This window comes from Apostichopus japonicus, chromosome 17, assembly GCF_037975245.1.
Source record: "Apostichopus japonicus isolate 1M-3 chromosome 17, ASM3797524v1, whole genome shotgun sequence".
Taxonomy (NCBI): domain Eukaryota; kingdom Metazoa; phylum Echinodermata; class Holothuroidea; order Aspidochirotida; family Stichopodidae; genus Apostichopus; species Apostichopus japonicus.
This window is the reverse complement of record NC_092577.1, coordinates 10,036,601-10,060,259: the sequence shown is the minus strand read 5'-3', so window position 1 is coordinate 10,060,259 and position 23,659 is coordinate 10,036,601. Positions and strand designations below refer to the sequence as shown.

The window sequence follows — 23,659 nt, the reverse complement described above, 5'->3', positions numbered from 1 at the left end:
TACATAGTACATGTTACAGGTAGATACATAGTACATTGCAGGTAGATATACATACATAGTACATTACAGCCAGGTACTGTATATATACATAGTACATTACAGGTAGATACATAGTACATGTTACAGGTAGATATATAATACATGTTACAGGTAGATACATAGTACATTGCAGGTAGATATACATACATAGTACATTACAGCCAGGTATATATACATAGTACATTACAGGTAGATACATAGTACATGTTACAGGTAGATATATAATACATGTTACAGGTAGATACATAGTACATGTTACAGGATGAGTACATGTTACAGGTAGATACATAGTACATGTTACAGGTAGATATACATATTACATTACAGGTAGATATATACATACATAGTACATAACAACCAGGTATATACATAGTACATTTCAGCCAGATACATAATACATGTTACAGCCAAGAATAGTGCACTACTTTACAGCCAGCTAGGTATAATAAACACTACATAATATTACAGCCAAGCTTATATTCACAATGGAGCATTACAATGCATTGCAGCTAGGTGACGATATGAGCTCCTCCGTACTCATCAACCTGTCATCTGTACCACTAAGTTTTGATGCTGATTATCTGGGTTTTTATCTCTGTCATGAGACTCCGATCTCTTCCGTTTCCATGGAGATATCCAGTAGTAATCCCAGTTCGCTGTTGATGCATTAAAACTTGGCCATCTGTTCACTGAGCTCACATGCAAATTTGCCGTGTTTGTGAATAATTGCTGTGCACACACAATTTGCAGATCTCATTTTAGGGGCACTTGGAATGTATGCTGTAATAAGTATTGGAATTGTTTTCTGAAAAAAAATGAAGGGGGTGGGGGGGGGGAGAAGGAAATAATGAAACAATTGCACTTTTTGGCGTACTTCCTCCATTGCCCTCCACCACCCAACCTCACCCCCCCCCCCACACACACACTCTGCCTTGTAGCTAAATCCTATATTGTGAACCATGCCAGTTAATATGAGCTATTCCATTTAATAAAAGGGGGGAAAAAACAAATGATCAGGTTCATCATGATGAGATGTACAGTAGTGTACTGTGAGTTATTGTACTTATCATTTCACGTTGATTTCGTTCTCTTTGTAGAACAGATAGTTTCGATTATCAAAATGAAAATTGAATCATTGTGTGGTTTTTCCATTGATTAAATAAATGTGAAAGTACATTTAGCTACATATTCATTGTACAGTTCACCATGTTACAGACCTGTCAACCTGTTTGACCCCAAAATGGGGAGAATAACATTTTTCAGGACCAAAAAATAGGGAGAATATGGGGAAAATAGGGAGGTTGGAAATTTTCAACTGAAATGATATAAATACTCCTAAATAAGTATAGTCTTTATGCAATACAGTGAGAGAATCATCCAATCAGTGTTTCTTGTTGTAGTTTACAGCAGCTCTCTTCGCTTTCTACAGGGTTTCTTTAGTAGGCTTCCATTTGAAACAGGGAACAGTGGACTCTGGGTACTGTGACTTCATGCCTAGTATGCTAGATAGAGTCCCATCAAGCTTGAGACTTGACCGACTGTCTGTCTTGTTCTTGCGAACTACACTGAATAGCCTTTCCTGTTCAGCGTTACTGTGGGGAATTACTAAGCATAGGACTAATTGTTGGCTATTTTCAGAAATGTCGCAAGTGATGAAACATTAAAAACCCGTGAGAATAGAATATGAAACCGGGAGGCCGGGAGATTCGGGTAAAAACTGGGAGTCTCCCGGTAAAACCGGGAGAGTTGACGGGTCTGATGTTAGACCACAGCTCAGTAATACGTCAGCATCATGTTGAGCTCTTAGACATACGTATAGCACATCAACTCTAATAACAAGTTTAATGCACTTCTGAGAGCGATGAGATTACCTGGTCTGCCATGTTAGGCTACATGATTAGTACTATACTGCCATGTTAGGCTACATGATTAGTACTATACTGCCATGATAGGCTACATGATTAGTACTATACTGCCATGATAGGCTACATGATTAGTACTATACTGCCATGATAGGCTACATGATTAGTACTATACTGCCATGATAGGCTACATGATTAGTACTATACTGCCATGATAGGCTACATGCTTAGTACTATACTGCCATGTTAGGCTAGTTGCTTAGTTCTAATAATACCAACTTGGAGGTCCTCCTTAATGTTACAGATATTAGAGTTGAGATTTGTATGAAACAGTGGGTTCCCTTACAGAAAAATAAGCTTGCCACAAGCTCATAAGAGCTGATATGAGCTGTATGATTTTGAAACAAGCTTGCATACTATAAACACCAGGTTAGATTTTTACAAAACAAGCTTGTTGATGTACATACCAGGCAGCTTCCTTCATGATTGAGCAATATTCTGTAGGAATAAACTGAGAGAGAGAGAATATACAAATATACTGCAAAGAGCCGTTGTATTGTGTATAGGTACAGATGTAAGTTGGAAGGCCTGTCATGATGTTATAATACTAGCATGAACTTCTTCAAAAGCAAACTGAAAGCAAAGCAGATGGAAGGACACATTTAAAACTATAAGCAGATAGACGCATCTAACTAAATATGACCAATGAACACTGAATATAGAGTAAAAAATAGACTGAAAAGTGCATGTAGGTGAAACAGCAACATCAGGAATGAAACCATAACAACAACAACAACAACAATGACAATATATAAAACTCATGAATTGTTTATGAGATTTATAATTTGACATCACTGTCCCCAGAGACCAGAATGCTGTACACCAGTTCTGCTGAAGGTGAGGGCTCATGCAAGAGAAACCAACCATTGCTAGAGAGAAAGCTACTGTAGTCTACTCTTACAACAGAGAGCTAGCTCTCTTTAATCTCCTAACTCTATGAAGCGACCTTACTGTTCTTCAATTCCTATCAGTTTTGCAGACAAGGAAATATACCACAACAAATTTCTTGAATTATGCGCTGTGAAAATATTTCTTGACTTGCAGAACGGTCTGAATTTTAGTGTTTGGATCGTCATTTGACCACAGCATCTTCTACCATATATATGTTCCTTATTCATAAATTGTGCAAGTTTTTTGTTCTCAAATCTCTGGTATCATCAGTTGAGATTTGGGAAGGGGCATGCAAGGGACAGGGGGAGGGACATGCCAGGGACATGGGACAGGTGGAGGTACATATCTAGCTGCCAAAGAATGGAACAAGTTTACTGTCAAGTTTAAGGAATAGCAAATCTTTGAACACTTTTTAAAATACAACTTTAAAAGTTTGATACTAATTGTACAAGATCTTTCTGAACTTTGAATATATTTAAAATTCTTTGTTCATGCTTTTTACATCTTTTATTCACTTTATTCCTTCCTATCCTTCATTCATCTCTTATACTTTCTACATCCTTAATGTTTATTAATTCCTCCCTTTATTTTAGTTGTTAATTTGTTTGTTTGTTTTTACTGCTACTTTTCCCTTCATCTTTTAATTCTGCTGTTCTATATTTTGTAAGTTTTTTCTATTTGATTACACTTGTGTTACTTTTAAGGGCCTCGGGGGTGGGGGGGAGATTAGCCCTCCTGCTAACTGAGTTTTTACCCTTCTATCAAAAGTTTAATAATAATTATAGTAATAATATTAATAATAATAATAATACTACCACCATGCTTTGTAAGGCATGGCTCCTCATCTCTGTCCTCCCCCCCCCCCCATTACTCTCCTCCAACCAAGAAATGAACATAATAGCAGCTATATATATGCAGTTGACCTCTTACTGTATCTGTAGTGGAATTAAAAACTGGAATTTAAATTAATGGAACTGGAATTAAACTGGAACTGGAATTAAAAAAATGGAATTAAAAACTGTTAGTAATCTATAATTATTTTACTGCTTCGTTTAGTTATTAGTTTTAGTTTACCTCGACGTTAAAAAATATTTGTTATTATAAACATTAGGAAAATCCTCCCTTGGAAGTAACCCACGATGTTAAATAAATTCTCCGAGCTCTGTTGATATACTTTTAAAGTGGATTCCACTTTTGTTTGAAGTACTTTGTTGTGTGCTTATGTGTAAGTCCTTATAAATAGTTTGAGAGAGCAAACCCTATGTAGACAGGTATATCTAGGCTATACATATATACCGTATGCAAGTGTGTATATATATATATGAAGAGAGAATTCAGTTTTAGAAGTGTTTGCTCATCAAAAACATTTTCACTGTCACATCGGATACAGGTGCATTGTTTTATTGTTGTTGATCTCTTTTCCACAATATGTCACATTCACAACATTTTTAGAATGCTCGGAATCTTAACCAACTCAAGCAAAGGGTCACAGGTAGCTATAAATTACCCTTAAAACCTGATGGGTTACAATATGTATAATATTAGAACCATTGTAGCACCAAAAGAAAAAAAAGTTGGTGGTGCCCCATATTTTCTGCGTTCCTATCATAATCCACCATTGCAATTTATAATAATAATAATAATAATAGATGGATAATAAATAGATAGATAATAATAGATAGATACTACTTATAAAGCGCCTCCCAAAAATCTCGAAGCGCTGTACAGTAAAAGAAAGTCAAAAACAGATAAACCAGGCTAAGAAACCAAAAGATGCAAACTCAAAAAGATACGAAATATAAATGTACAGATAAAACAGCTAAGAGGATAAGACTATAGTAACCTACAAATATAAATCAGGCTAAAAAGCAAACTAATAACCATATAAAAAAAAAACAAATACTGTGACAGTTAAAAACAGCTAAAAATTTACCCCAATCTACCTAGCCTATAACTGGAAACGTTTTAGCACTGTTTTGGGTTTTGTACTAATTTGGTCATGAAATGGTCATGATAAGGTCATAGAAATAGTCATGCAAATTTATTTTCCTTATGGTGCATGAACCCTGGTTATATATATGTGAGAAGAATCTGAACAGACTGTCTAGCTCTAGTCGAATAAAGCTTGTTCAATTTAATTTACTTCGTTCCTCGCTCACTTGTCTCCACACAACCTTAGCACTCTTGATCTACCAGTATAGAGTGAACTGGTAACCTTTTAACACTGTGCGCCCTCTTTATCCGGACCTCCCTTCTCATTCTACCACTCAAGGTACAGTAACTGTAGATATTATCAAGATATGTATACCTTTTGGTGTAAACAGTACCTTTAATCTCCTCTCCTACCTATGGTCCACATGTGCACTCAAATCTCTCTAGTCAACAAAAATTAATATATTAGCACTGCACCCCCACCAACCCACACTCTCATCGCTATCCCGTCCTACAAAATGTAAACCCCCGTCCTGAAGGCTTGTCAGTATTTTCCCTTCCATGTGTGAGTGTCATATTTACTCGCTCCTCGCTTACCTGTCTCCCCACAACCTTAGCATTCTCGCTCTACCGTACCTAGAATGAACCTTGTATTAAGTTTTTTCGCTTTGGTGAAGTTTCTGATGATAATTATCAAGAAACATGTATGGTTTATAGATGTACCAACTGTACATATATCTATTACATATTTCCATATCTATTACGCATATTACACATATATCTATTACACATATTACACATATATCTGTTACACATATTACACATATATTACATGTTAAATATGTACACACTATATTCTATATGCATGCAGAGATTTGCATTTTCTGCTGTGTTTGTACAGTACTGAGTGTAAAGTGTTTGCTTGATCTGTACCATTTAAACCGTTCTTCAAACTTGATTGTGCAAACAGAAGCTTATGCCTGTCTGTTGTGTTATGTCTGTGTGCTATTCAACATGTCTGTAAGCTTTTTATGAGGTCTGATGATGTCATTCAAGGACATAGCTTCAATAAAGACCACAAGTTTTCATTAACATACATTTATGATGTTTAACTTCATGCTGGTTCCCCGTGACGATGAATGAATGGAGAAACTGTTTATGCAATAACTTCCCGTACATATAGTCATTGTTATATTAAAGGACTATGGCAGAGCAACAGTCTTTGGAAAAAAACAAATTTGGTAAAAGTGGGTTTTGTGTGTGCATGGGAGAAGAAATCTGCTTATAATACTCATTAAAATAGAAAACTATATCAAACTAGAATGCAAAATGCATTGAGGTTTCGATGACTTCAGTGCACTTGACTTCTGCTTGTTAGTATAACCAGAACTAGCTGTTACAGTAGAAATGGCCCGAACCACCATTTTGATACAATAACACTATGGCATGAATAGTCAGTAAAATAGAAAAGTATATCAAAAAATGTGATTGCTTAAATGAGTCTATAATTTTATTCATTGATTCAGGATAGAAGCAAACCAAAGTGTTAATGAAGTGAAAGTAATGATAATAATTATAATAAAACCAAAGTGTTAAAATAAAAGATAATAATAAAGTGTTAATAACAAAGATAATAACAAAGTGTTAAAATAAAAGATAATAATAATAATGATAATAATTATAATAAAACCAAAGTGTTAAAATAAAAGATAATAATAAAACCAAAGTGTTAATGAAGTGAAAATAATAATAATAATTATAGTGCCAGATTGATATCTAGCTCCAAATCAGAAACAAGAAGAAGCTGCTCTAGGCGCTTAATGAGACAAGTCAATCGCAATCAAATGAAAAAAAGTAATGAAATGAAATGTGTTGGTTCAGTTTGCTTCACAGAAACTGTAGAAAAAGACCAGAATGTATACATGTATACACGTATTTTAGATCCTCCTGCAAGCAGGAACTCGCAAAGAAGCGATCATTGGCTTATCAAAGCCGCAAGCTGACCGAAGTCAGTCTCTTACATTCATATTTTAACGTCCATGATTATGACGTCCGATTATGAATTGTCAATTGTCAACAACTCTGTAACTGGACGACGTACATTAATCTCGGAGTGACTCAAACCTTGGGACCTTATGTTTGAAAGGCACCGGCGTTAACCACTGAGCTAACACTCCCTATGTGTTATGTAGTTGTTATATAGTTCAAGGTAGAATGTACGTACTTTAAAGGTTTGAAATCTCTCGTCACAAATGAAATGTGTTGATTTTATTTTTGCTTCTTAGAAATGTTGGCAATTGGTACCTTCTGTACAGAGCAGGAAATAGTGTATATATACTGCTCATAGAATCAGTTTTGAAGTGCTCTGAATTTTATGCTGAACAAAATATAGTAATACTGTGTGTCTTACAGTACAAGTGTATAATCAACAGTTATCTATGGACAAGTAAAGTTTGTGTAACAATTTGCCCATTTGCTCACATTCTGTGATGCTTTACAGTTTACACCAGGTACAATGATTCCCTACAGGAGAAGTGAAGTGAGGGATGGGTGAGGAGTAAGGATGGGTGGGATTGGGGTGGGTGGTGGGTGGGGCTGGTACTGAGGGGGACAGTAGAGGAATTCCATCAAAACTTAAAAGGTATGTTTATTTTCACATGTAGTTTACCCTGATATGTACAGTACAACAAAATAAGGGGAACGTTTACTGAAGCTATCGAGGCAAGAGTTTCATAGTAAATATTTTACATCAGCGTATTTTGAGATGGTAGGAGGAGGGGCCTATTTACTTCACTCCTCACTTACCTGTCTCCCTTACATATGCACACCTATCTACCTAACCTAGCCTAATCTACCTTAGCCTAATAACTGGTAACATTCTTGCACTGCGACCCCCCAATGACCCTATCTAAGGTCACTGACCTCCTCCATTGGAATCTACCATCCTAAAACCTTTAACGCGTGTTTTGTGTTGGATTTTCCAGAACCAAACCAAATTGTTGGAGAGAGAGAGAGATCTCGGGGGGGGGGGGGGGGAGGGGCATCTACCGTTTGAGGGACATCCCTCAGGGACCTGTTATAACTACTGATCTTGTACAGTACTAGAGATCTATAGATATGATACATGGAATCTTTTGAAAAATGAAACTCATGCAATGACCCAAAGATGTATCCCAGGAAATGCACAGGTCTAGAGTTTTGTAATCGTGTGTACAGCCAGGGTGAGTGAGTCTGTCAAGAGGTGAAATTGCTTTGACTCCTGGACAGGATTAAGGGATAAATCCTCTTCTGTGAGTCATTGGTATGTTTTGATAGTAGTTTGAAAGAGAATCCTTTGTTGGTAGGAGGAGAAGTTTTTACCTCTCAGAGACAGCTCTAGGTAACTGACAGTCAAGATTATCCTTAAGTTTATAAAGTGTTACTTTAGTAAGCATTATTCTATCTTGTAGATGCATCTGTTGTATACGTAGCTGTCAATATCTGTCAATATCGTAACAAGGATGGAAAAAAATGCAACAGCTGATACTTTGCCCAGTTTAGAGAAGGGGGGGAGTTGGGGAGGGGGGGAGGGAGAGTTGGGGGAGGGGGGAGGGAAGGAGGCTCCATCTTTCTTATATCTGTCTCTGCTCTGTATTAGATATTTGCTTCTGTATAGAGGAAACAAACTTAGGTACAAGTTTGTTAGAAAAATGGAAAGCAAGAGGAAAAACTTTTTTTGGCCAACATTAAATGGGGTTTACATTATATATTGTGCACTGTAAGAGCATACAACAGAATATAACAATATCCATAACTTAAATTTTATGGTTAAAAATATGGAAAGATATTTGCATGGTAATTACACATATTTTACAGTAATTTATTTTCTGATTATGTTATCTTATTTTATTATCAAACTTTATACAACAATTAAAGGATAAACATCACTCAGAATCTGCATTTTTTTCACTATATACTAATTTCAGCTCATATTCATGACTACGTTATTAAATATTGTAAATGATGTATGAAGTATAATTAATTACGTAGGTTTCAAATGTGGAAACCATGATGAAGTTAAATTTGTTAATACCCTTTATTTCAGGTTGAGATAGCGGTGAAAAAGTTGATTTCCATCAGTGATATATTAATTATGTAATTAATAATAAACTAAAAATCAATATTATTCATCAATTAATATATCCACCAATCAGTCTTGCATCTGTCGCTTCCTTTCATTAATGATCATCGTGTATTAAAGTCCCAAATTTACTTCGCTCCTCGCTTACCTGTCTCCCCACAACCCCAGCACTCTCATTCTACCGTGTCTAGAATGAACTGGTAACCTTTTAACACTCTGCGCCCTCCTCTACAACCAGACCCCTCTGGTCATTGCCCTCCCTTCATATTCTACCACCCAAAATACTTAGACGTTCGTTTTGAGCTTCGGATTTTCTATCATTTTAATTGGTTCAGAACTGCACTTGGCCTTTTGTTTGGTGTTTTGGAAGTAGGAATTACTTTCTGAAGTTGTCATGTGCACCCTGATAAACATCCTTTTCATTTGGACAGGTTTTTCAGAGTGCCTTATTCCCCGTTTGTTTAGCATTTTCAGGGTATGGGTAGCAGTTCCACGAATTGCTAGCTCTAGTTTCTCCATCCATTGTGTACTTGTCAGACTGTTGTCATATTCTACTCTTTTGTATTATTTTTTTTGTACTCAATTGGTTAGTAGTTTGGAAATTCAAATATGCTAGGAAGTCAGATATTGGTCAACCAAGCATGCACAAAATTTTGTCCAGCATTTTTATACCGCCACTATGGAAGTATAGTTATCAACTGAGAGAGATCTACCCACAAAATCCTCAATGGCTGGGATTGACTTTTAGTCCTGATCAGATCCAAGTACGTATGGGAAAACCACTTTCGAAGGCTTCTAGCATTTTCTTTTCCCGGTTGCCAAAATGTGGGGCCCAAAACTGATGACCTCTTTAAGTGAAGGTGGGTTTTACCAACTTACTGAAATAGACAGTAAGCATTGGGTTGCCAGACTTTTACAGAAAGTTGCAGGTACAGCACTATCTGAGCATATGTTCATAATATTGTTCGGTTAAAACTCAAACTAGAAATGTTTGTTCAATCAATCAATCAATCAGGAACATTTATATAGCGGCAATATCAACAGAAGTTGTTCAAAGGCGGTATGTGACAGTTACATGACCTTAAAGTTCTATGTATGGTATGCTTGTTCAAACAGGTTATGTTTTAGCATTTTCTTGGAAATATTGATCGATAGTCTGAGCGTATTTGATACGGTTTGGGGGACTGTTCTACTCTCTGGGACCGAAACAAGAGAAAGAACTATCAGTAAATGTCGCACTGTGAATTCTGGGTAATTTGATGAAGAGTTAGGGGTTCTAAGCTGTCTGCGTGCAGGTTGAAGCAGCCTGAGTAAGTCCCAGAAATAAACTAGCGACTGCTTATGGTAAGCTTTGTACGTTTGTACGATCGTTTTGTACATTTTTACAATCGTACGTTTGTACGATTAGAAAACGTCACACTGTGAGTTTTAGGTACAATGTAATTTCATGAAGAGATAGGGGATCTCAGCTGTTTGCGTGAAGGTTGTAGCAACCTGAGTAAGTCCGAGAAATAAGCTAGCGACCGCTTACGGTAAGCGTTGTATGTTTGTAGGATCGCTTCGTAGGATTGTACGTTTGTACGATTGTGCGATTAGAAAACGTTGCACTATGAGTTTTGAGTACAATGTAATTTGATGAAGAGGTAGGGGATCTCAGCTGTCTGTGTGAAGGTTGTAGCAGCTTGAGTAAGTCCGAGATTTAAGCTAGAGACTGCTTTTGGTAAGCTTTGTACGTTTGTACGATCGTACGTTAATACGATTAAAAAACGTCACACTGTGAGTTTTGGGTACAAAGTAATTTCATGAAGAGATAAGGGATCTAAGCTGTCTGCGTGAAGGGTTGTACAGTAGCAACCTGAGTAAGTCCGAGAAATAAACTAGCGACTGCTTACGGTAGGCGTTGTATGTTTGTAGGATCGCTTCGTAGGATTGTACATTTGTACGATTGTGCGATTAGAAAACGTTGCACTGTGAGTTTTGAGTACAATGTAATTTGATGAAGAGATAAGGGATCTAAGCTGTCTGCGTGAAGGGTTGTACAGTAGCAACCTGAGTAAGTCCGAGAAATAAACTAGCGACTGCTTATGGTAAGCTTTGTACGTTTGTACTTTAGAACAATTTTTTTTCAATTTGATACGCTGTGGTACTGACGACCTTACACTAGTTACATGCTTGTGTTTTTTATCTTGTCAGGTCGTTATAAATCGTAGTAATTACAGTCAAGTGTGATATAACATCAAATATAGCGTAGTCAGTGATAAATTTAATGCCCCTTTTCACCGTTTAGAGCGCAGATTGAAAGTATAATTTACATTGTATCTATTTGTGGCTGTTTGTTCCTTGTGTGTGTATAATTGAGTGCACAAACTATACTACTGTATAATCTGTATTAAGCTGTGTTCGTTTAAAGTACATCAATGTGTTGAGTGTACTGTTTGCTGTAATCTCCTGCTTAAAAGGCAGGCACCTCTCTTTGTTCTACGGACTTTCAGTTTCGTGAACGTTCGTATAGTCTTTGTGTCTCAGCCAGTCGTGGATTTGGGTTCTGTACTCGCGAGAAGTCGATAGCCTCTTACAGATACATAGTTAAAGGGAAACAAAAGTGAATAAAAAGACTAAGTACTACAAAAATCGTTGGTCACTCTCCGAGCATAGGTTCGAGGAGGATACAATGTCAGGATTCACCGCCTCACGGCCGAGTTAACAGACGAACAAAGCTATCGTCAAGCTTTTAAATTTGAAAAGCAAAACCGAAATTAATGGTTTACTCTTCGTGCTGATGTCACTGATGTTGCTTACGTCATCATTCACTTCACATTCACAAAACTACAGCAAAACATCCATTGTACGTTACACATCGTTTAGAAATGTGAATGACTTATGGCGCCTTATTTCCTGGTGTCTGTTAATATTTCATTATAACTATTTGGTGATTTCTAACCATTGTTCAATAACATTTAAATAAAGGCTAATTTTCACACTTTCAATTCAATACAACCCATGCAAGCTACAACATAGTTGGAATCTTTTTGTTTGGTTTCCATTCCTGGGGAATTTTAACCTACTGTAGATGGATGGGAGTCAGAGTATCGGAATTCACGAATTGCGTATATACAACTATTTAACATTGGAGATTTTGGGGTCGTACTCTTGATTTACATATATGAGAAAAGCAACAAGATCACATGATCACAAGATCTAAGACAGCGTTAAGCCAATCAGGTAGCTAGAATGCGTAGCTCTCCAATGCTTGCATTGCATGCTTTACTTTCCTTCCGTAGGAAATGGAAAGCTGTGGTAAATTTCACACAATTGTCGGGCTTCACAGGCTCAGGAAGAATACCGGAACGAATGAGGCCTAAAAGACTGCAAACTTTGTAATATATGCATCATTTACAACGTTTCAATGACGTGAAACATAATTTGAGCAAAATAAATGCTGATATTTTTGAAAAGTTTACTTGTAATTGTGAATTGAAATTAAGAATTCATTTTGTTCGAACACGATCGGCTTGATGGAATCCATACCTACTGTACCATTTTGCAGTGACAAAATGGGTTTTACAATTTCAGAAAAATACTGGGTAATTCTTCAAAAGATCAACGGGTTAGATTTAGCAAAAATATTCAAGGTCTCGCTATAAATAACAACCATGAAAGCTTTGAAAACCAAATTTGCTGTTCCGACAACCAAAGGTAAGACCTGGCCGTACCGCGGACAACTACAAATAAACCCTTGTTTTACTGCTGTACCAGTTTATGAGGAAGTGACATGGTCAAGGAATTGGATAGCTCGGGAAGCTTGACCCTCTTCTAGCCTCCAAAGTACAATCGTGATCCTCCTTGCAGGGTCAGAATCCTCGTCCAAAGTGAGGCCAAGATTGCAAGGTCTGATCCTGGGTACACGAGCGTTCACACACGAATCTCGATCACCTTTTCCGGACCTGTTCCTGAGTACGGGAGCGTGCACTAAGATCTTGATTGCCCTTTGCTTGGTCAGATCCTCCTAGCTTTCTCGTGGCTTTCATCATAAGCATCAGTTCTGCTGGGCAGGTGTATCATCTTATCTTGATCCCAATCCCATAAGTCTGTTACCTCTTCCAACCTACAGGGTGTCACTGTCAAAGAAAGAACAAGCTGTTTTACTTAAGGTCCAAACCTCTGTTAATTAATCCAGTTTGAAGAAATTCAGACCAAAATAAAATGTAATACCAAAATTTGTTTTGTTTAAAGCACAGTTTGCTTTTGGTCGGTTTGAGGATTGAATTCTGGTTCATTTTGACCAGTTTTACACCTTTATCACTGAGACGATTGGGGATATTCGGTTCCACTTTTATGAATCTGTCATGAGGTAGAACACCTGGACATTTCAACGATGAGTTAAGGTCAATGTAGTGCTGCTTGGGTTTCTTAGGTCATTGACTTGTTCTCTTGTGTTAGCAGTCCGTGGTACTACTGAGTGCAAAATAATCAACAGGTGATGTGTGTACAAAAAACAGTACTTATGCTACCAGGGTAGATATTGACAAGTCTACATTTTGTCATAAGCCAGTGGTACCTAGGCAGGGGCATCACTTGGGGAGGGGGTATGGATGGGGGAATGTAACCCCCCGAAAAGGATCCCCCACCCCATCAAATATTTTCCAAAAAAAAGAAGAAATATTAGGCAGGAGGGTAAACTACTCTTTGATTTCTGCTGACTATAAATGACTTCCAAATTTCTGCTGATTTGTAGCTGATCATAAGTTCTGGAAATGATTTAACATAATTGAGGGATTCAAGTAGACTGAAGCGGTTGTTACAATTAACTGTGGCAGCTCTATATGTCAAGTGAAAGGGAAAATACTGGATACATTTATTCCCTTGCGGACACCATGCATGCATTGATCTATGACCATTTCTTAGTATTTAAGTATACTTAAAGATGACTTAGTGCTCTTAGTGCAGTAATTAAAATGAATGTATGTGGCCTACCAAGCTAGCAGACAAATTGCCTCATCCCAGGAAGTGTTTGAAGGATTACGTTGATATCAAATCAACATGTTTGCAGGTTAATTACTCCAATCTTTGATGGGTTCCATGGGAAGTGATATGCTTCCATTGTCATTATGTTTGCTGGTTGCCTCCAATCATTGATGGCTTTCACAGGGAAGTGATGCACTTTTCATTGTTTTGAAAGCAGTCTTATTATTCAGTTAAATGGTGGAATAATTTTTTTTATAAAATTTAGCAAGTACAACTCAAAACAAAGTTGGTTGATCACACCATGGCATCCTTAGATTTTTCTCCATAAATCAACTTTTGTATGAATTAATTCAGTTATCAAGTTCCTCTCCCCATCCTCTAAAAGTATAAAGGATGAGTACAAAAGAAACCCTTTTTGCCTGTGCTCTACCCTACTTTACTATATCCTACTGTACTCTACCCTCATGTACTCTACCCTACTGTACCCTACCCAACCTTACCTTACAAATTCCAACTCGCTCACTCAGATGTAACAGTGCTATTCTCCTAAGGCCACCAAAATTTAAACCCAAAACGTATGGTGAGCCATCTTTTCAATTTGCGGCCCCAAAACCTAGCTTGAACACTCTCCCCACCCACATTAGAAATGCTCCTACCATAGACAATTATTAAAAGCTTCTTAAAAACTCATTTATTCACGTGCTACCCTCGGTGGATCTTGTCTTTTTTTCCAATGCTGTTGTATATCTACTACGCTGTATTTTTGTACTCGTCTTTTTTCTTTTAAAGTGCATGTAAACCCTCAGTATAATGCGCTATGTAAATATGTATTATTATTACTATTATAATGTACTTTACTGTACTGTACAATACTATACTGTACTAAACTGTACTATATGTACCCTACCATACTGTAACCTACCGTACGTACGGTACATATTGTACTCTACAATATCGTACTGTACTGTACCTTACTGACCTGTACCCTACCTTTAAGCTTATGTACAGATAGTAGGGAAGGAAGTCAATATAGAAAATAGTCAGCCGGAGCAACACCCAAGGATCCCTTACAACCACTTGCCTCCCCAAGTCCTTCCCAGCCAGTAACATTCCCATCCCCTCGTCTCCCCTAGTCCTGCTCAGCCAGTAGTAACGTTCCTCAGAGAGTTGAATATCCACTAGATCACATTCTTGTCAATGCACTTAGTTCAATAGTGTGTGTACTTTACATGAAAAGTACAGCAGGGAAGTATATATGGCTATATATATGCGTATTGCAAGCTAATGGTACGACTAATATTGACACTTGGTCTAGGGATCGTGGTTATATATATGTTTTTCTGGCCCTCTTGCAGACAATCTTCTGTCCAGAGTGATTCTGCAGGTGGTCATAGATGAAGTTTAGTTTTAGGAAAGAAATAATAAATTTGTTTAAGCAATTACATCTGGGTTCCTTCATCTGCCTGTGACTCAACATTTGACAAAAGTTAAACTTGAATTTCAAGTCATTGTTCACAAAAGTCTGTTTTTTTATTCTCATGGTCGCAGGTGTTTCTCCAAAGTTGACAAAATTCGCCACCTCTGAAAAAGTGACATTTGTCAGGATTTGATCGTCGTCGGATTCAAACAATGTTTAAGTTTTTACTCTGATACAGGAAGCAGGAAAAGGAACACTTGGTGCTTTCTAGATAGGGTACATGTGTGGTATTATTACTTAATGGTATTAGTTCCTGGTACTTTTATCAAGCCATTTTGACTGTGGGAACGCAATTAATGCTTGATTTCAGTGAAATATTCTACTGTATGTATTGAAAAATATAACTGAATGTGATGTTTGAACAACATTCTATTTTTCCTTTCAATGAAATCAAATATATATCCCAAGTTTTGAGAAACCAAAGCTGTACGTCATAAAGATTTCATTTTGACAATATATTTGCAGATCTGTTAAAACTCAAGTACATTGTTGAATAGATCTATCCCTCCAATTTACTTTTAGTGATCAATAAAAGTACCATAAATTAAACCTTTGAACAGTATACTATAATAGACCAAAAATCTTCTATTCCTTTTGTAACCAGCAAAATGGCTGCTCTATTTTAAGTATGTACTGTATATGCTTTTTTCAAAAGCTGAAACACATGTACATACGGAAAAAACATGCCTATCCGCGTAAACAAGGCGGTATAGGCAACGCTACAAATTACGCTACAAAGGTGAAAACCCACACAAAAGCGTAAGAAGTAACGAAGGTACATGAAACAAGCAAAACATCTTATGAAAGTAAGAAAAGCTGAAACACATGTACATACGAAAATACATGCCTATCCGCGTAAACAAGGCGGTATAGGCAACGAACGAAGTAGTCTCGCAGAGCTACTACCTGTTACCCTAAAAACGTTACGTAAGAAAAAACGAACGCATGGGCGAGAGTGTACACTAAAAACAGCCCACAAAAACACCCTTCCCTACAAGAAAAGGATACTTATCAGGCTGGAAAAGATCCTTGGAAGTGCAGAAGTCCTGATAGGAAACTTCTAGAGTATAAATCCAAGGTATTCCGGGCGAATTTCGCGAAAATTTTCCTAACTCCGAAAAACACAGTGAGACACTTTGTGGGTAGAAAAAAGAAGGAAGGCCATTAGGACCAGTGAGGGTGTACAGTGTTAAAAGTTTACCAGGGCATTCTAGACACGGTAGAATGTGGTGCATAGGTTGTGGGGAGACAGGTAAGTGGGTCACTCGTAAATATATAAACCAGTAAGTTTTATAATTTTCATTTAATCTAGTTACATGACGATATAAACTGCCCCGCTTTGCAACATGTGCGTGCATACAGAAGACATGTGCCAATTAGAGAGATGCAATATAAGTGTATCAAACTTTGGAATCAAGGGTTTTTGTGAAAGAGTAATAAAATAATAAACAGCCTTTCAAGGTTTATATGTACACACATATTGTGCTTAGTGAGTTCTGCCATATTTTTGTCTGTAATATGTTGTAACATCAATTAAATACATCTCTCCAGCATTAAATAGAAGCCCTCAATAAATTTGCTTACATGAACTGTACAGGCATGGACCCTGAAAGTAAGCATATAACATTAATATTGTAAAATTGTACCAAATTTTTTGATGTGTTATTATACGTACTATTTCATATACACGATTAATGGTCATTGTACCCACATGTTATATGGTGTACAGTGCAGCAGCTACGTTTAATACACACGATATATCTATTTAATCTTACCCTATAGAAACCTTGCTATAAACTTTTGTACACTTTTCAATACATTGCACTTTGTGTGTTATATAGTACATCCCTACCAGCATATTGCTACGGTGGGACAATACGATATAACAACAGCTATGTTTACTCTAGATCTGAAATAAGAGTATATTTGTCAACTTTGCAAGGGAATCAATCGTAAATATCAACAACAAAAATTGATCTGAGATTTCTTTGTTTTGATAAAGAATTTCTAAACATGAATAAAAAATGCTAATTTGCCGAAAGAGATGTATGAAGACCGGCATTAGTACTCAGAGATATATTCAGACTCTGTTAATTTGTAAGCGCAGAAATATATACCACGCACGGCCGGCCTTGGATGATGATTCTTTAGATGTATACAGTATAAGAGAGCTGTTAAATAATAACTATGTAGGCGGGACACCACAATAAGACAAAGGAATTATGTATAGTTCTGTTGTTAATGTTGTAGGTTGATCCAAGCTCTGTTCATGAGGACAACTTATAGTTGCAGGTTTGTGTTTGGATGTATATAATTTAACTGTGTCACTTTATATTCGACTGATTAAAGCTGTGTGTAATCACCATTCACCACACAGAGATAGTGTGTAATTATAATTTAACTGTGTCACTATATTTGACTGATCAAAGCTGTGTGTAATCACCACACAGAGATAGTGTGTAATTGTAATTTATCTGTGTCACTATATCCGTCGAATAAAATAATTTCTACCAGATCACATTCGAACTTGCTCTAAACTTTCTACATTCAAAAGTCTACTTAAGACCCAACTTTTCACTTGTTCTTTTGTAAATTAATCTGTTTTTCTTTGTAAAGTGCCTTGAGCAGTGTTTTTTGTCTATTGATTTGGCGCTATATAAGTCTCATTTATTATTATGATTATTATCATAATGTTGGGTAATGATAGCTTTGTTTTCACAATAGAGATTCAGATGAATCTAGATTTACTTAACAATTTATAATTAATTGTCTTCGTTTCTTCTTCTCATTATATTTTAGTCGTTGGACGCGGACCGCAGCGGTCTAAACAAGATGAAGAAATGTGTGAAAGCAGTCTGCGGTTCTGGAAATAGTAAGTGATAGAAATTCACCACCTCGTTCCTCTCTTACCTGTCTCCACTCTACTTATGCACTCTCGTTACCTAACCTACTAACTTGGTACTGTTTGAGCACAGTGCCCTCTATCTACATCCAGGTTACCGCCCTCTCTCTCTCTCTCCCCCCCTTTCCAAATCTACCGTTCTGAAGCCAAACTAAGCTTTGGGTATTTGGAGTCGGCATTATAAGGTTACTCTGTTAATCACTTACCGGTCTACACCTCTCTAATTGTACTTTTTTTACTTTTTTGACTGATACTCTATAAGCGTATAGATCAAATGGTAATTAATTTCAAAACACCACATCATATTCACCGTATATTTGCGAATAGCTTACAAACCCTTTCGATTCTCCATGTATATGAGGGCCCTCGGAAAGTGATTTATTTTATTAAAAAGAATTTAAAATTAAAATTAAAATATCTCGATTGACTTTGCCTCCTCTCTTTTAAACTGTCTATTCCATCTACATTATTATCAAAAGTGAAAACTAAGTGGATGCCGTCTATTCCATCTACATTATTATCAAAAGTGAAAACTAAGTGGATGCAGATATAAAGTGTATTAAAAAAGACAAATGTGGGGGCGGGGGGGAGGTCGAGAGATGTTTGATCACCAGAGACAAACAAAACTTAGGAAGAAAAATCCATACTATTGAAAAATAACAGGTGCATAGTTTGTTTCTTTAGTACCTCCAGAAGGATGAGGAAGTGTGTGGTGCCCATTAAGTGAGGGCGCAGTGCTAAAAACATTCTAATAATGTAGTCTAGGTAAATAGGAAAGTGCTAATGTTGACAGGAGGTAGGTACACAATATTTATTAACTCTCAGGGAATCATTCATCCAGCATTGCACAGCAAAAATGTTATGCATAATGTGCAAATTGCTATGTAAACTTAATTACAGTGCAAATTGCTATGTAACCTTAATTACAGTGCAAATTGCTATGTAAACTTAATTACAGTGCAAATTGCTATGTAAACTTAATTACAATGCATACATGTATAGCAGTTTTTGTACCCAGGAACTATATATGAGACAGAATTCAGAGACTTCAAAAACCTGCTACTCAATGTTTGAACACTAAATAACTCACTGATACTGCTATAGGGTAAAGTAAACTTTGCCTTCCCATGTAGATATATGCCCGCATTACTCTATATCCACCTCTGAATACTTTAATCGCTTTTAGACGACACCGTATTAGCTGCAACACAAGCCAGGTATTTTTGAGGCAGTATACCCTTTGACTAGATTCTATATCTGACAATAATCTTCTCTGTGATGTTGATATATCTTTCACTCGAACTCTTTTAAGTCCCTGTGGGAATGACCCCGTAGATTATTATCGGGCTCGTATAATTGACTCTATCCGAGTCAAAAATGTTTTTATCCCGAAGAGTAGTAGGTATATAGATCACGCTTCGACGCTCCTAAGCTGCCTCCTCATTTACTTTTATCATCCCCCCCCCCCTTCGAAATAATCGTCTGCCATTTGCCACGCTACACATGGCTTCAGATGAAAAACTAATTAAAGATTGTGGTCATAAACTCCCGTGAAAATTGCTCCCTCCTGGATCAGAATTCATATAAAATTGTTAGTATGATGGCTCGATTGGAAGTGCTTTGTTTACAGTCATCCTTCCATCTTCGTCGTCTTCTTCGTCCAGTGGACTCCAGTGTTTGATCTTCCTGTTCAAATTGATGCTGGTAAAATATTGATGAGATACGATTTGTATCGTCTTTTGGAAAAGTTTGAAAAATACGGAGGAAATTTTCAGAAGCCCTAAGCTGCAGTGGATGCATTAGTTTTTTGCTCCGATGAATTTCTTCAGTTTCTTTTAATCAGGATAAAGAAAGACACAGTCTGTGAGGGAACTCGCCCCATTCTAGTCGACTTTTCGAAAGACTTTCGTTCGATGACAAAAAAGTATAATTTCCGATTCTTTACGGTATATAATTTTAATGCCTGAATATCACTTCTGAGCTGTGTGAAGTCGTGAATATTAAAGATAGTACAGAATAATCAAATGGAAGGTAGTGATTGCAGAGTCCGATTGCAAGATCGCTTCATGATTGCAAGATCGATAAATCAAGATTATTTCATGTTGCTATATTTATATACTTCATTCCTTGCTTAGACTAATGGCACCTTGCAACCTCATGAATATTCAAGAAGTAAATAACGTTAACATCTATACACACTATACAAGCATATGAGCTCACATGCTATAAATAGATCTATCGGTCAGAACCACCAGGTTGTTTTTCGTAGCATTAGACTGTAGGCACCTTTCAGCCTTAAATAAATATTCACCTTTCAACCTTAATGAATATTCAAGAAGTACCAGGTACCATTAATTAACATATCTACACTATGATTATGAGCTGACATGCTATAAATAGATCTATCATTCAGAGCACACCCAGGTTGTTAACATGCATATTAAGCAGGCCTAGGAGCACTGCTAGCTGTCATGTGAGTTCATCTCATATGTACCTGTATAGATAGGTTGTACTTTATGCCACGACTAGAGGAATCGAATTGCATCCGTACGAAGAGAAGCACCCTCCGGATTGGAATCAGTCCTGACACAGCTAGCATCGATTGAAAAGAGTCTGAAAAGCTAGGAGCAACAAAATGTCCTACTTGAAAGGTAGTCTGGAAGTTGATTAGGAAATTAAATATACATCGTTGGCATGGAAAGGTGAATTCATGCCAGAAGGGGGACGGAAGCAAGGAGGCAGGGGAATGTAAGAAACGGGGAACACCTGTGCTTTGGGCTATTATAAATGATTGTGTACATGTACATGCAGTATCTGCTGCTTGTTTTGTATATAATTGAAAACGTAATGAGTTGGAAAATCCAGAACAGTAAAAAAACTTCCAGCCTCCACCGGGATTCGAACCCGGGCCTCCCGCTTTATATGCTGACACCCTAACCACTAGGCTATGGATGCTGATTGTATGTCCAGAGGTTCAAAACTGGTAAGGAAGGTCGTAATTCCACTGCAGTCGTTTGACACCTGTATCCAACAATACTAGTTCTGTTTTGGTGACATATTTACCATACTCTAGAGATCAAACATGATTCTAACCAACTCGAAGTCATTTGTGATTCCTAAAGCCGGATCTTGAAAGAGATACTTTGAACAGACTTTATGTTAATGAAATGGAGGTATATATACACAGTAGAATACGCACCAGCCTTTTACCTGATAATATGTGTATTATCTATTCCCTTTCCAAGGGGTCGACACACACTTGACCCCGGGTTCACCACTACCGGTACGGTGACAGTGTCGATGTAAGCTGGGGACTGGGGGTTGAGAGTTGATCAATTTTGTTTGGTTTTCATGCATATCCTTGAATACAGGTGCTATATATCTTGGGTATTACTTTACATGAAGAGTATGTACTCCTGTCCTCTTGGCTTTAAATAGCTCTGTCTGCTTCAAAGTTTCAGGCCTATAGAAGGAAATAGAAAAGTAGAAAAGGGTGGAGGGGGGGGGGGGATTAGATAGCAAGACCAGTGAAGTTAGTGAACTCAGAAGAGAGATGAAAGAAAGGGAGGGGGGGGGGGGTATGCCATGGGAATGGGAGTGTAGAATTTTTGGAAGAAAATTGTGAAATCGAGCAGATTTCTAGACTATGGTGTAAATGATGGCAGTGTTGATCACAATCTTTCCTCATAGCAATTAAAACCTCCCTGGAGAAATGAAAGGCATGGAAAAAGTGGAAGTTAATTGTGGTGTTTGAGGGGATGGCAGGGGTGGGGAGGGGGTGAGGGTGGGTGGGAAGCAGCTTGGAAGTGGTGGCATGACAAAGGGGTGATACGGGAAAGTGACTTGACCATTCCCCATGTAGCTTCATGAATATGAGGGAATTTGTCATTTGTCAGTGCATGAAGCTAGCAGGTACAGTATTGTAGTTCATTACTTTAAAGTCTGTAAGTGAAGGTTTGGGAGATAGGAGTGCATACATGATTATGAGTGGGGACATGTAAGCATGCATTTTCTAGAGCTGAAGATGTTGTATATTTTAAATTTTGAAGAGTTGGTTGTTGGAATTGCTGCATGTTCAAAGCATGGAGCTAGTACTACGGAGTTGGCGAGTAGGGAAGAACAAGGGCGGACGAAGGGGAGGGGGTGGGGGTAAAAATTGGTTGAAACGGCAGGGTGGGCCGAAGAAGGGGTGGGCCGAAGAAGGGGTGGGTCGGGCCACCCCTGTCAAACAGCGAAGCTAAGGCACTGAGCCATCTGCCCTATCTATTGTGTATACCATTCACTAAGTTGTCTCGGGTTTAAATAATTCTGTTGACAAAAAGGGAAAGCAAAGTGAGAGAGACCACCTTCTACTGTTCTGCTTCATTAAAACAGCCGCCAGGACCTGAACAGAAATTGTATCATGATGTTTATTCTTCATGGCCTTGTTGCCCTTCCTTAAGATGCAAGTTGCCCTTGGTGCCTTACCTCATGGCCTTGGTGCCCTTTAAAATGTTGCCCCATTCAAGGCCAAAGTGGCCTTGCCCTAAAAATTGTGAGATTTGAGGCCCTCATTGCAGCACTAGTATTAAGTCATTAAACTTATTGCTTTACTCTACGTGTTACTTTTCTCCACTATCATCTATAATTCGCAGTCTATGTCGGCAATCTGATGGACTTTTCCGAGAATCTCGAGAAGTTGGGAGGCACCACACTCAGCAGAGAAGCAGAAGCTGATCTCGGGGCTGCATTCCTAAAGTTTTCCGTCGTCACGAGAGAAGTGGCCGCCCTCATCAAAACGCTGGTAAGGGTCCTTTAATTAAATCAGATTATCAGTTTTACTTGCTTTTTGGTTTCGATGATAATCGTAACCTTTGCATTCATGATGGGCATATGTGTGTGTGTGAGTGTGTTTGTGATGCCCAGCTTGTAAACACGATATCTCAAGAAGGGAAGGTCAAACCAATTTCATATTTAGTGTGTAGAAGTACCACATTGAGTACAAGAAGCCTATTGTTTTTGGTGGAAGTCAAAGGTCATTTGGAGTCAGCAGGGTTCAAATTGTGAAAACCTTGTAAACATGTACACCCTCACTATACATTACGTCAGATTCATGAAGAAAACTGCTCATATTACATCCTCGAAACCACAATGCATTTTTGCATTCTGGGTTTGTTTTTTTGTTTTGTTTTATCGATGCAGAGCTGCCACCACTTTCTAAAGACTGTCAGTACTAGTTAAAGTTAGAAATGGAGGATGCTACAAATTACTGAAAAAAGTACTTTGAACTTAGCAGGTCTGATCCTCCTAATTCCTCCCCAGAGATTCAATCGATCAATCAATCAGTCAATTGACATTCATAGCGTACCACAGTCATACCAGTGCTCTTTCCCAGAGGAGGTAGGAGGTGGGTGAAGGGGGGGGGGGGAGAT

General features: G+C 37.7%; 1 protein-coding gene across 13 annotated transcripts in view; it reads left to right on the top strand.

The window, feature by feature from the left end:
• Positions 1-23,659, top strand: part of LOC139985251 (arf-GAP with SH3 domain, ANK repeat and PH domain-containing protein 2-like) — a 136,304-nt gene that overhangs the window by 44,273 nt on the left and 68,372 nt on the right. For all 13 annotated transcript variants that reach the window (XM_071999535.1, XM_071999531.1, XM_071999530.1 and 10 more), the window contains exons 2-3: positions 18,146-18,218; positions 22,883-23,031. In XM_071999535.1, coding sequence (XP_071855636.1) covers positions 18,179-18,218; positions 22,883-23,031 — 189 coding nt within the window. In that variant the 5' untranslated portion in view covers positions 18,146-18,178. The remainder of the gene's footprint in view (positions 1-18,145; positions 18,219-22,882; positions 23,032-23,659) is intronic.